Source organism: Notolepis coatsorum (genome assembly GCF_963971535.1).
Source record: "Notolepis coatsorum genome assembly, chromosome: 10".
NCBI classification, from domain to species: Eukaryota; Metazoa; Chordata; class Actinopteri; order Aulopiformes; family Paralepididae; genus Notolepis; species Notolepis coatsorum.
The window spans coordinates 95,667,406-95,679,535 of record NC_140174.1 but is presented as its reverse complement, the minus strand read 5'-3'; the positions used below and the strand labels follow the sequence as shown (position 1 = coordinate 95,679,535).

The window sequence follows — 12,130 nt, the reverse complement described above, 5'->3', positions numbered from 1 at the left end:
AGCACAGGCTCTACCGAGAGTGCACCTTAAACAGCTACAGTGGCTGCTATGATATCATTTTTGCATTTTGAAAAGTTAGCATTTTGTACTTTAGGTTGTATATTGTATGTTGTATAGTGTTTGGGCTTTATTCTTTTTAGTGTATGAAGCACACTCTCAGGGGGGCTCATACAGAAGCATTTCACTGTAATGCACATTATATGTGACAAATAAAACAAACTTGTACTCACTGCTAGCACATCATCTGGATCTGTTGACTGTTGAATTGAGTAGATATATATTTTAAAATGTTACTCTTAATCATTTTACAGGTATGGATATAAAAATCACTATGTTTGATGGCGCGTGTACCACCCTGAGGGTGCAGCCAGACACAACAGTAAGCTCACTGAAAACCCTCATCAGCGGGCACTTTAAAGTGCCCACTGTGAGTCAGAGACTGTCATATGGCAATGGCCAGAAGATCAGCCTCAATGATGATTCAAGATCTTTGAGCTCTTACGGACTGCAATCTGGGTCTGAAGTGTGGTTGCTGGTAACTAAACCCACTCCAATCCAAGTGTTCCTGAAGAACGAGAAGGGCCAAATGAAAACATACGACATCAGCCCTGGCGAGACTGTCGGCCAGTTCAAGTCCAAGGTTGAAAACAAGGAGAAAGTGCCTGTGGACCAACAGAGGCTGCTTCACGAGAGCAGGCAGATGGAAGACGCCGACACACTGGAGTACTACAACGTCAAAGCTGGAAGCACCATTTTCCTGACTCTCCGACTGAGAGGAGGCTGAGAGAACACACCCCTGAGACCTTAATGTCAATCATTCCATTTTATTTAACATTTTAGGCATTTAGTTCTTTTCCACATGTTTTGCCTATTGATTTATTAGCTAAAGCACACTTGTTCTGAGTAAAACGTTCATGTTTATGTTTATGTTGTTTTTATAAAGCAATGCTTGTATACCCCTTTGCTACAGTGATTGTAATCAAGTAATAAAGTGTTTATAAAACGTTTACTGTGGTACACCATGTTTTTGGCAGCTACATAAAAAGGCAACATGGTATAGTGGTGTTAACAGGAGTCAAAAGCAGCAGTACAAAAGTAAATGTCGTCTGACAGTTCTCTGTCTTGATCTGACAATCAAAACTCAAAGGAGACAGACATGATATAATTAATTATAGGTTCATAGTTACTATAGTATAAAAAAAAAATGACATCATAGTATAAAATATTACATTCATTCATTATGATCACACTGAAATGTGGTCAATATATCATCAATATTCTGAAAGAAAGTTGTTGCATAATCGTAGTCTCGATGCAAATATAATTGATTAAAGCCAATGTTTCAACACATTAACACAACAGAAATAGTTGTAATGTCAGCCTTATATATATATATCTAGGATTAATATGGAGGCAGTATCTATATTCCCCCACTAGAGGGAGCTATTGCTCAAGGGATATTATTTTGTGATATATACGGGAGGTATTCTCCGTATCCGGGGCCGAGTGCTTTCGGGGTTACATCTAGGACTGCAAAGGTTCAGGTGGTAGTGAAGGCAGCAGTGAGTCATTTGGGAGTAGAGGGGCTGGGGTGGGAGGAGGTGCATAGGGTGCTTTATTCGGGCGGGGTATCACAGAAGGTTTGAGGGAGATGGGGGTTAGGGAGTTGGGGATATCGGAAATACTGAGTGGGGGAGGGGGAGATAAGGCGAGGGTGGTGATGGGGTTTTGAGGAATGTGGGGGTGTATGATAGGGTCTGAGGGAAAGGGTCAGAGTTGGAAGTTAGATAGAAAGTTGAAATATACATGAGTCAGAGAGTGGGATATGTAGTATAATGTAGATGTAGGTTTATAGGGATGGTGAACAGTGTGGTTGTAGGAAGGTGTTTGTAGGTTAGGTAGTTAGTTAGACTAGTGGTTAGAGAGGGGAGACTGGAAGGCTGGCCCGATCGCCGGGTCGGTAGGTGGCGGTAAATGGCCCAATTTTGGTGCCCGTCCGCCGTAAAACACCAAATAGAAGAAGAAGAAGAAGTATCCGGGGCCGGCGTTCTTACCTGTATGACTAACGTGCGCAGAGTGTAACGCACCTGTATTGTATTGCTCCCGTTACCCACTAAACTACTCAACCAAAGGGATCACAAGCGTGTCGTGTGGCTTACTTATTATTAGAGGTTACCACAGAAATGTTGGCTTTAATAGATTATCTTTGCATTGAGTTACGAGTATGACAACTTTCTTTCATACTATTGTGTCAGCACCTCCAACAGTGCGTTGCCCTTTTACTTTTTTCAATACATCCACAGCACATAGATCACATAATGTTACATTTGAGTGAGTTAAACTTAAACCATTTGTTAGGACTTAATTACTGTAGTTATTGTATGACCGCTATGGTGCAGCACAACAAACTAAATTAACTGGTCTGGTTGTACAAACTCTGGTGTGCTCTGGTGTTCACAGCCATACACCAGCTGCTGTGGTGCAATTCATCAATCAGGGAGGAAATCATCTTTCATTTCCTCACAGATGCAAGGTAAGCATACCAAAACATGGCAACCATGTTGGCAAACAGCACTCTGAACTGAAAGTAAAAACAGAAGAGACAGGAAAAGGCAACGGTCAGTTACTGTGAAAATGACTCGCCCTTTGAGGAGAACAGTGGTGTGTGTCAGTGGGACTTACCTCGACTGGCACAAAGTTGATATTGACGAACTGGAAGGGAGTCCAGACTTTCCAATTCATCTTCAAGGCAGTCCAGTAACTACTTCTCAATTTGCTTTGCAATTCTAGCCAACCTTTACCCTGAGAATAGATTAGAATGCATGAAACATTTTACGGCAATTTTATTCTTTGCATAGCATCCTTTGTTTGATCTAACAAGGGCCATGCATGTTCTGGACAACCCACCTCTAGAATGTTCATGACAAAGTAGAATATGAGCAGAAAGCCTGGGGCGAAGATGAGACGATCCAACAGCAGACGTTTGACTATACAGTAAGGATCTGTGCTAGGCATCAACACCTCCATGAGATGGTAGAAGTAATGGCTCACTGGTCCAGTAACAAACAACCTGAAACAAGCAGAAGAGAGCACAACAGCTAATTGCATGGTTTTAAAATATCAACTTATTTCGCCCCCTCTCAACTAGTAGAGGCACTGATACACGACTGTGACGGGAGAATTTCTCCTATGCTAAAATATGATACAAAGAGCCATGTGTAACTCAGAAATCAAAGCAACTTGATTTGCTGCATTTATTCATATAAAATTGTGTTAAGAGCTTATTTTTTCAATAATCTATGTCCTGTGACTACAAACAAATGGACTAAATCTGTAATGTTCATTACAAGGAAGTGACTGGATTGTATCATTTCATTTCTTGGCATCAGCCAATACATCAAGTTTAGTCCCTAGTATTTGCATTGAAAAGGTGCAATCAGTGCATCCCTACCAGTTAGTATAAAAACTTGAATTAGCAGTAGTAGTGTGTCAGGGAGTGGTCACTTCCAAATGAAGATACAAATGCATGGCTAGTTCATTATATTGGGATAAACTATGTAGTTACTGGTATTGACTGACACAATTTTACATTACACCACATTGCTGTCTAATTGTAAATCAGAATTAGAGGGCTCTTTATACGACAGTGGCTCAGGAGGTAGAGCAGTCGTCTGGCAATCCGGAGGTTCCCAGTTCGATTCCCGCTCCTCCCGGGCATCGTGTCGATGTGTCCTTGAGCAAGACACTTAACCCCTAATTGCTCCCGATGAGCAGGTTGGCACCTTGCATGGTTGCCTCCGCCGTCGGTGTGTGAATGTGTGAGTGAATGGGTAAAATGTGAGTAACAAATTGTAAAGCGCTTTGGATAAAAGCGCTATATAAAAAAGCAGCCATTTACACATCTCCTACATCTTTCAGCTCCTATAATACATCCTAATGTAATTTTTTCCAGTCTGGACTTTAACTGTACTAGTACTGTATACAACAACCTACCAAAAATAACCTAAATTTTACTAACATCATCAACTCCAAGGATGTAACATCCTCACATGACATCACAGGAGAATTTCAAACGAATGAACTCCCAATATCTTGCAAACCAAATGTATTACAAACTGTTATGGGATATGTGTGAGCTTGTGCAAAGAAAATCTGCAGTTTTTGTTTGTTTATGAGCCTAACTACTTATCAAAGACAGTTTACCAACAATCCTACACGTTACACTTCTTACATGTTACACAAGCTAATCTGCAATGAGTTTCCCCATCAATTCCTGTGATTTGGTGCTGAGGAGCTTTAGATTGATTCGATTAGATTCAATGTATTGTCATCATTACAGCACAAGTACAGTACAATGAAAATAAGTTTGGCATCCAACCAGATGCAAATGTAACAGTAAAGTGCAATAGTAACATACAATGTACAGGTGATTAAGCTGGGTATATAATATATAAATGAGTACTACTGAGTGTAGTGCTAATCAGATGTATGTACACTACAGAGTTGTAGTATTAATATGTACAGTGATGCAGGTATAAAGACAGTATGGTAGTAGTCATACTGGCCTGCAGCATAACTAGGTAAGGCATATGTACAGACATAGCTATAGTATGTACAGGATATGTAAAAGGATTATAGATAGAATAGAATAGAAATACTTTTATTATCCCGTGGGAAATTTGACACTGCAAATCGCTCAACATTTAAACATTTAGACAGAACAGGTCACGAATTAGGGTGCTTTCACACCAGAGCTGTTTGGTCCGGACTATCGGGCCAGAATTCGATAGTCCGCTTTTTTGGGGTGGTGTGAATGCGCAGTCGAACTCTGGTGCGGACCAAACATGCGAACTCTGATCCGCCAGAAAACATAGGTCTCGGTTCGCTTCATCGGACCAAACGCGGACCAAATATAGGAAGTCACCTGATAAACTGTGCATCTGTGCACAGTTGATGATAAACTAGGGGTGGGCGATATATCGAGTATACTCGATGTATCGCGGATTGTTCTACCCGAGATGTAGTACTGTACTATATCACGAACATCAAGTATTTAGTTTATATGGTGCCGCCCGCGGCCGAGAGACACTCGCAGTGCTTTCCTCGAGAAGGGACGGCGGAGCTATAGGCTAACGTTAGTGTAGTCAGGGCTGTACAGTGCGATATAATGTTGCGGTTGTAATTTCATTAGACAGACCAGCGCGGACCTTTAATAACATGTAATTTAATTGACACGAGCAATGAGCTAACGGTAGCTGCTAACCAAGGTATCCATTAGGATTATGCTAAGCTACTAGCAGCGATAGCTGCTAACCCTGGTAAACGGTCAAAGCGGACTCCACAAGACTAGTTCCATTCGTGAGGAAATGGGGTGGGTTATATTGACAACGCTTGACAACAGCAGTTTAAACATAACTTCATATTTATTAGTTATTCGTTTCTGTATATCATTCAATTTCCATCTCCGTGTGTCTCCATCTCCATCTCTTCCTGTTTACATTCGAGTGTGACGTTATCACCTACGGCAGCTTAGACGATCAAAACGCGAACCTAGAACAAACCCCGAGGGGGGGGGGGGGGGCTGGCTCTCTTGTTCATTCTCGCCCCCTCTCTCTCTCTCTCTCGCTCTCTCTCTACATTCAATGATTTAAAGTAGCCAAACGTTACAGACAGTATAAATACTAACTGGATAGTTGATGATATAAACATTTAATTTCATTATCTGAAATATTCTAAAATCATTAAGTCTGCTATAAGCCATTATACCTTTTGTGTGTGATTTATTATTTTCTCACAGTAGGGTGTGTATATATATACATATATATATGTGTGTGTGTGTTTGGCTAAAGTGGATAGAAAACACAGTACTGTGTAAAAGTCTTAGGCACCCAAGAGTTTTTATATAAATTGTCTTAGATGTAAATAATTTTTTTTATTAGTGTGTCAGTAGACTACTCTTAGTACATTTTCATTAAATTATTTTTTAAAGCATCTTCATGGTTTAATAATGCAAACATATGTTGCAGGGACTTATTATAATCATCATATTGGCGTGACTGTATGCATCAAAGGGTTAAATCAAGCATTTTTAAGTGATTTAGAGGAAATGTAAAAATATTGCGATATATATCGTGTATCGCGATATAGCCAAAATATATCGCGATATCATATTTGGCCATATCGCCCAACCCTATGATAAACTGATGATAAACTGTGCACCAAATCAGGAAGAAAAAAACACTGCAGCGCGCGGCATTCACTGCAAAACAAGCACACTGTAAACATGTCTCGTTTACAGGTGTATCTAAATGGCAGCTTGTCCAGTAGCAGAGGTCTAGAGTGTGGCGTGCCGCAAGGAAGTTGCCTAGGACCTTTGCTCTTCTCTGTATTTACTAATGACCTATCTTGGGCTACCAAATGTGCTACAACAGTTCTTTATGCAGATGATTCAACATTGTATTACGCTGCACCATCATGCAATGTACTTAATGAAGTTTTGAGTAGAGAACTTAAAGTTGTGCATGACTGGGTAGTATGTAATAGACTTGTCCTTAATATCTCCAAGACTAAATGTATTGTGCTGGGAACAAGGCACAGGTTATCTACAAATCCAAAGCTTCATTTAAACTTGTGTAATTCGGCAGTTCAACAAGTTGAAAGTACTAAACTCCTTGGAGTGATTCTGGATTGCACTCTGTCTTGGTCTCAGCATATTAATTATATTGTTTTAAAAATGGGAAGAGCAATTGGTATTTCCAGGAAATGTGCTTCTTTTGTTGCCCGTCCCCTTTTATGTCTGATAGTGCAAAGTTTAGTTTTATGTCATCTTGACTATTGCTCTGCGATGTGGTCATCTGCTGCCAGTGGTGACCTCAGGAAGCTCCAGGTGGTCCAGAACAGGGCAGCACGGTTGGTACTGGGCTGCTCACTAAGGTCTAATGTGAGCCGGATGCATGCCCGCCTCTCTTGGCTTAACGTTGAAAATAGATTGTCTTTTAATATACTTGTGCTGTTCAAGTTGGTCATGAGCAGTAAAACTCCTGTTTTTATACATAATCAGATTGTTTTTAGTAATACTGTGCACGAGCATTACACTAGAGGTTCCAGTAATGGGCAGCTTGAATTGCCAGGTCCTAGAACCAGCGCTTTGGGGAGATCTTTTATTTTTAGAGCATTAACTTTGTGGAATGGCCTGCCTCGGAACCTCTGCTGCATTTACAGTAGATTCACTTGTAAAAAGAATCTTAACTTGTTTTTAAATTGTTTTTAACACTGTAAAGTAATTTTTTGTTTTTGTTTTACACTAATGTAATTTTAGCTATATTAATTGTTACAGTAGGTTCATTATGCATTGTGTGTACTGACTTTTAATAATTTAGTTTTTTGCAATAGTGATTGTTTTTGTATGTTTTTTTGTGTGTGGACCCCAGGAAGACTAGCTGGTTGCTATCGCACCAGCTAATGGGGATCCCTAATCAAATCAAATCAAAACAAATCGTGGACAGACTTGGGCAAATGATGAAGTGAAAGCCCTGATCGACATATGGGCAGAAGACCAAATAAAACAGCTGCTTGTGGGCACTCACAAAAACAACGAGGTTTACAAGTTGTTTAGCGAGAGGATGACGGTAATGGGTTATAATCGAACGATGGATCAATGCCACACTCTTCTACTATCACGCTTCTTGCGGCTGTTTGTGTTTTCGTGGATTTCACTTCCTGAAGGGGAGGGATTTCCACTCTCCATTGTGTCCAATAGACGAGCGTCCTTTTCGACCGCGTGACATTGTTCAGAAAGTTTGGTGCGCTTGACAAATTGCAATGTGAATGCAGACGAACCAAATGACGAATGCAACAATGTTGCAAGTCCACCAAAACTATATGTGAAAGCGCCCTTAACGAATCAAATCAAGTTGCCTAGAGTAGAGTAAAAGTGAATAAAATATACAGTAAATAAATACAGTAAAAATATACTGAGGTCTACAGTAGGTGTAATATTGCACAGTGCTGTTTCAAACTAAGTCCAGGAAGATGGTAACTGTCACTCTGTGCTCAGTGATGCAGTGAGGCACAGTGATGCATTGTATAGTCTGATGGCTGTTGGAATGAAGGACTTCCTGTGCCGTTCAGTGCTGCATTTGGGTAGTGTGAGCCAGCCTATGTGCAGGTGTATACAGCATTATTGTACATGCTATCACACAGAGTTATGGGTTATATGCAGGTGTATAGTAGGTATATAGAAGGATTATATGCAGGTATACTCAGACAGGTATGGAGATATTAACTTGAACAAGAAGGAGGGCTACAGCGTTCTTGTAGTGTGAATCCAGTGTTTAGAAGGTATGGAGATAATATCCCTAAATAATAACTATATGTCTATATATTATATAGACAATTAGACATATAGTTATTATTTAGGTTTAGCACGTGTCGCTCACCCATAAACAGCATAGCGGGTAGCTCCAGCTGCATCAATCTCCTTCAATGGAATTCCATCTTTGGCCCTTTTTCTCGCCTCCAAGATCTGAGATAGCAGATTTCCCAAAGCTGACAGGATGCCACTGAAAATGCAAAGGACATAAACATGTATTATGGCAGGATAGTTAGGCGAGTTTCATTATACATAATACTGATAGAGCACAGACAGTATCAGAAACAGTATCAGAAATATTAGAACTATCTAAAAATAGTCATTATAGATACATGGGGGAGGCTCCTAAGGAAGATACTGATTGGCTAAAATCAGATAGAAGGTCAAACTAGGTTCATGCAAAACAAAGGTCTGTGTACATAGAGGCCAGACTCAACTTTGAAGCTAGCAAACAACGTTTTTCAATCAATATAACATCATGTAAAATCAATACATGGTATGTTAATATAATAGAATATAAGCTACATTGAACAATCTAAATGAGCTGACACACATGTATCAGTTTCTTGCATTTGACTTGGCTGTACTGTACTGTGGGAGTCTGTGGCCAAAAAAAGCTACCAAACAGGATTCTTGCAATATTGTGCCACTCCTCTCAACCCAGACAAGCTAAACGTTAATATTATCAGCTGCCTGCAATGTATTTTCAAGCTAAACATATGAATGAACACTGACCTCGTCACAGATTTAGTAAGAATGGGATATTTCTTCAGAAGAAGCAAATATTGCTGTAGCAACCGCACATGGATGGACGAATCTCGAATTGGTAAACTTTCCAACGGCATTGTTAATTCCTATGTAACGTTAACATTGGCATCAAATAAATAACAGTCTCTGCTAACATTGATTAAGTAGAGGCAAACGACCCCAACAGCAAATTATTTCCTCTTTCAGCTCACCAGACATCGAACGTCACGCTCTGCGTGCACTAAAACCACGCCCACACCACATCTAAACACGTCCCCTTTGACAAGAAAAGGTACAATTCGCTGCTCCTCGTAAATGGGTGAACTGAAAAATGTATCACAACACAAACTCAACTAATTTCCGTTCAGAATTCATGTAGTTCATAGATTATTATATTAGTGCCAATTCTCTAGTGCTATGTCTACCGCTAGTAGCTTCCTGTTTGTAACAAAACGTGAGCAACACATTCTCAAGTGTTCCCTGTCGTACTCCTACACAGATTGATTGATTGATTGATTGATTGATTGATTGAAAACGTTATTAACAGATTGCAGAATGGGTACAGTACAGTACAGCTCAATACATACAATTGTTAAGGGGATGCAGACCAGAGAAAGAGTTTCGTCTTGTTTACATCAGGATCCCCCATTTTCAATTCATCATGTACGACATACAGATAGACAGTACTGCTACATCTATACATTTATGACATACCAGATTTGCAAATACAGTACTGTTTGTGATACAAAAAGAGTCTAGAAAAGAGAGTATGTACATTTGACGTAGAAACTGTACATTGGAGGAGGTTGGGTACTGGTAGGTGGGGTGGGGGAGGGGGGGTTGGGTGGGTGGTGGGGGGGTACTGTACATTGGAGGTGGTTGGGTGGGTGGGGGGGGGGGGTTGGGTAGGAGGGGTGGGTGGGGGACACTGTACAACTGTACAAGCAAAACTGTACATTGGAATATTGACGTAACCATACTTGGTCATTTACTGTACATTGGAGGGGGTTGGGTTAGGTCATTTACAGGGGCCAGTTTCGAATTGCAGTCTCCCGTAGGTGTTCTTTGAGAGTGGTTTTGAAAGTGGGTAGTGAGTCACATTCCTTTACAGCTTTGGGTAGGGCGTTCCACATTGATGTGGCATAATTGCGAAACGTGTTTAGTCCCTTGTTTTAACCGAATCTGGGTTTAACATGATTTGTGGAGCTCCCTCTGGTGTTGTGATTGTGGTAGTCACTGACCTTTGGGAAGTATTTTGACATGTACATGGGTACCTTGGTCGCGTAGTGTATCTTGTAGACCAGGCCCATTGCAAGTTGCTGTACTCTGTCGTCTACTCTAAGCCATCCTATGGTTGTCAAAGTGGGCAGGGGTGAGGTGGGTTCTAGGAGTAAGGTCAAGCAGTAGTCTGACCAGTTTGTTTTGAGATGTTTGTAATTTAGTTTTTAGCGCTTTTGAGGTGCTTTGGTACCATGAGGTGCAAGCATAGTCGTAGTACCCTTGATTGAGTGCTCCTGCCAGAGTCTTCAGGGTATTCTTGTTTACCAGAGAGGAGATCCGGTACAAGAATCGAGTTCGTTGGTTGACTTTTTTTATTACATTGGATGCCATTTTGTCACAGGAAAGATTTGCCTCTAGGATGGAACCTAGGTATGTAATTTCATCTTTCCTTGTGACAATATTGTCACCCACTGTCTGTAACTGAGAAGCCGTCGGTCTTGCTGAGTTTGTTATTTGAACCGAAGAGAATGGACTCTGTTTTGACCAGGTGTAATGATAGTTTGTTATCAGCAAGCCATATGCAGATTTTGCCTAGTTCCGAGCTGAGGGTTTTTTCAACCTGTAACTTGTTCTTGTCAGAGACCAGCAGGGCTGAGTCGTCCGCGAACAGGAACAAGTTGCAGTCACAAGCTGACGACATGTCATTTGCATAAATTAGGAACAGTAGCGGTCCTAGTATGCTTCCTTGTGGAACACCACAGCTCACTGGGAGGCGGGGGGGGATAGGGTACCGTTTACCTCCACCATCTGTTCTCTCCCCTCCAGGTAGGATTGCATCCAGCTCACTGATAGACTATCAAAACCAATTGCTTTTAGCTTTGTCAATCAGAATGGTGTGATTGACAGTGTCGAAGGCCTTTTGTAGGTCCAGCATGACCATGCCGCAGTATTTGCCCACGTCCACCTCTTGTTTGATGTGGTCGTTTAAATAGAGAAGGCATGTGTCAGTGGAGTGGGATGTTCTGAAGCCAGATTGGAATTCATAGATTAGATTTATTTCCGCAAGGTACTTTTCGACCTGTTCGTATACTATTTTTTCCATGACTTTCGAGATGGAGGTAAGGATAGAAACAGGGCAGTAGTTGCCTGGTTCTAATTTGCTGCCCTTTTTCTGCACGCCTGTAGAGTGAGTCTGCTAAAATGTGTACCAAATTCAGACTTCCGCGACCAAATTAGGAAAATGTGCCTATAACTTTGAATTGGGTGTATACAGAGTATCGCTAATAACCAGAGATTAAGCTTGTCTGAACATTTATGAGTATAATATAGTACAAATCAAATAAACATCAAATAAACAGAATAACAGTGGCACAGTGGGCAAGGCGCTCGCCACTAACGCAGGAGATGCTGGTATCAAGCCCAGCTCTCGGCGTTGCTACCGGCTTGGCCGGGGCGTCATACTAACACAATTGGCAGTGTTAGAGGGTGGGAAAGCCGGTGGGTGGGGATTGGACGTTGTGGACAGCGACTCCTACAGGTCGGTTGGTGCGCCTGTACAGCAGAATCAGGAAGTATCAGGGGCAGCGTGAGCCTCCCACGCGTTACTCCTCGCCACTGAGAGATCGCGCTGTTCAGGTGAAAAGATGCGACAGCTGCCTCCTCGTGTACCGGAGGGGACACGTGATGCAAGGCTTGGTCCTCACTGCAGCCGACCAGTGGGAGGCATAGTCTAGCAACGTTCGAGACAGGGGAGGGGAGAATTGAAAGGAGAATTGGCGAAGCGAAATTGGG

The 12,130-nt window shown here is 41.4% G+C and overlaps 1 protein-coding gene across 1 annotated transcript; it reads right to left on the bottom strand.

Annotated features, from left to right (window-relative positions):
* Nucleotides 1-794: 794 nt before the first annotated feature.
* On the bottom strand, nucleotides 795-9,324 carry pxmp2 (peroxisomal membrane protein 2). The gene is made up of 5 exons (XM_084323254.1): nucleotides 9,107-9,324; nucleotides 8,439-8,561; nucleotides 2,908-3,070; nucleotides 2,683-2,802; nucleotides 795-2,581 (listed from the first exon to the last, which is right to left on the bottom strand). Exons 1-5 carry the CDS (start codon nucleotides 9,214-9,216, stop codon nucleotides 2,513-2,515), a joined length of 585 nt encoding a protein of 194 aa, XP_084179380.1. The 5' UTR covers nucleotides 9,217-9,324; the 3' UTR covers nucleotides 795-2,512.
* Nucleotides 9,325-12,130: the final 2,806 nt, after the last annotated feature.

What these genes read in the sequence shown, in the direction of transcription:
- pxmp2 (XM_084323254.1), bottom strand. Translation starts at nt 9,216, where the DNA reads ATGCCGTTGGAAAGTTTACCAATTCGAGATTCGTCCATCCATGTGCGG. An exon ending in CTTACTAAATCTGTGACGAG is followed by an intron (nt 8,562 to 9,106) that starts GTCAGTGTTCAT and finishes TTGCATTTTCAG; the next exon opens with TGGCATCCTGTCAGCTTTGG. An exon ending in TTGTCATGAACATTCTAGAG is followed by an intron (nt 2,803 to 2,907) that starts GTGGGTTGTCCA and finishes ATCTATTCTCAG; the next exon opens with GGTAAAGGTTGGCTAGAATT.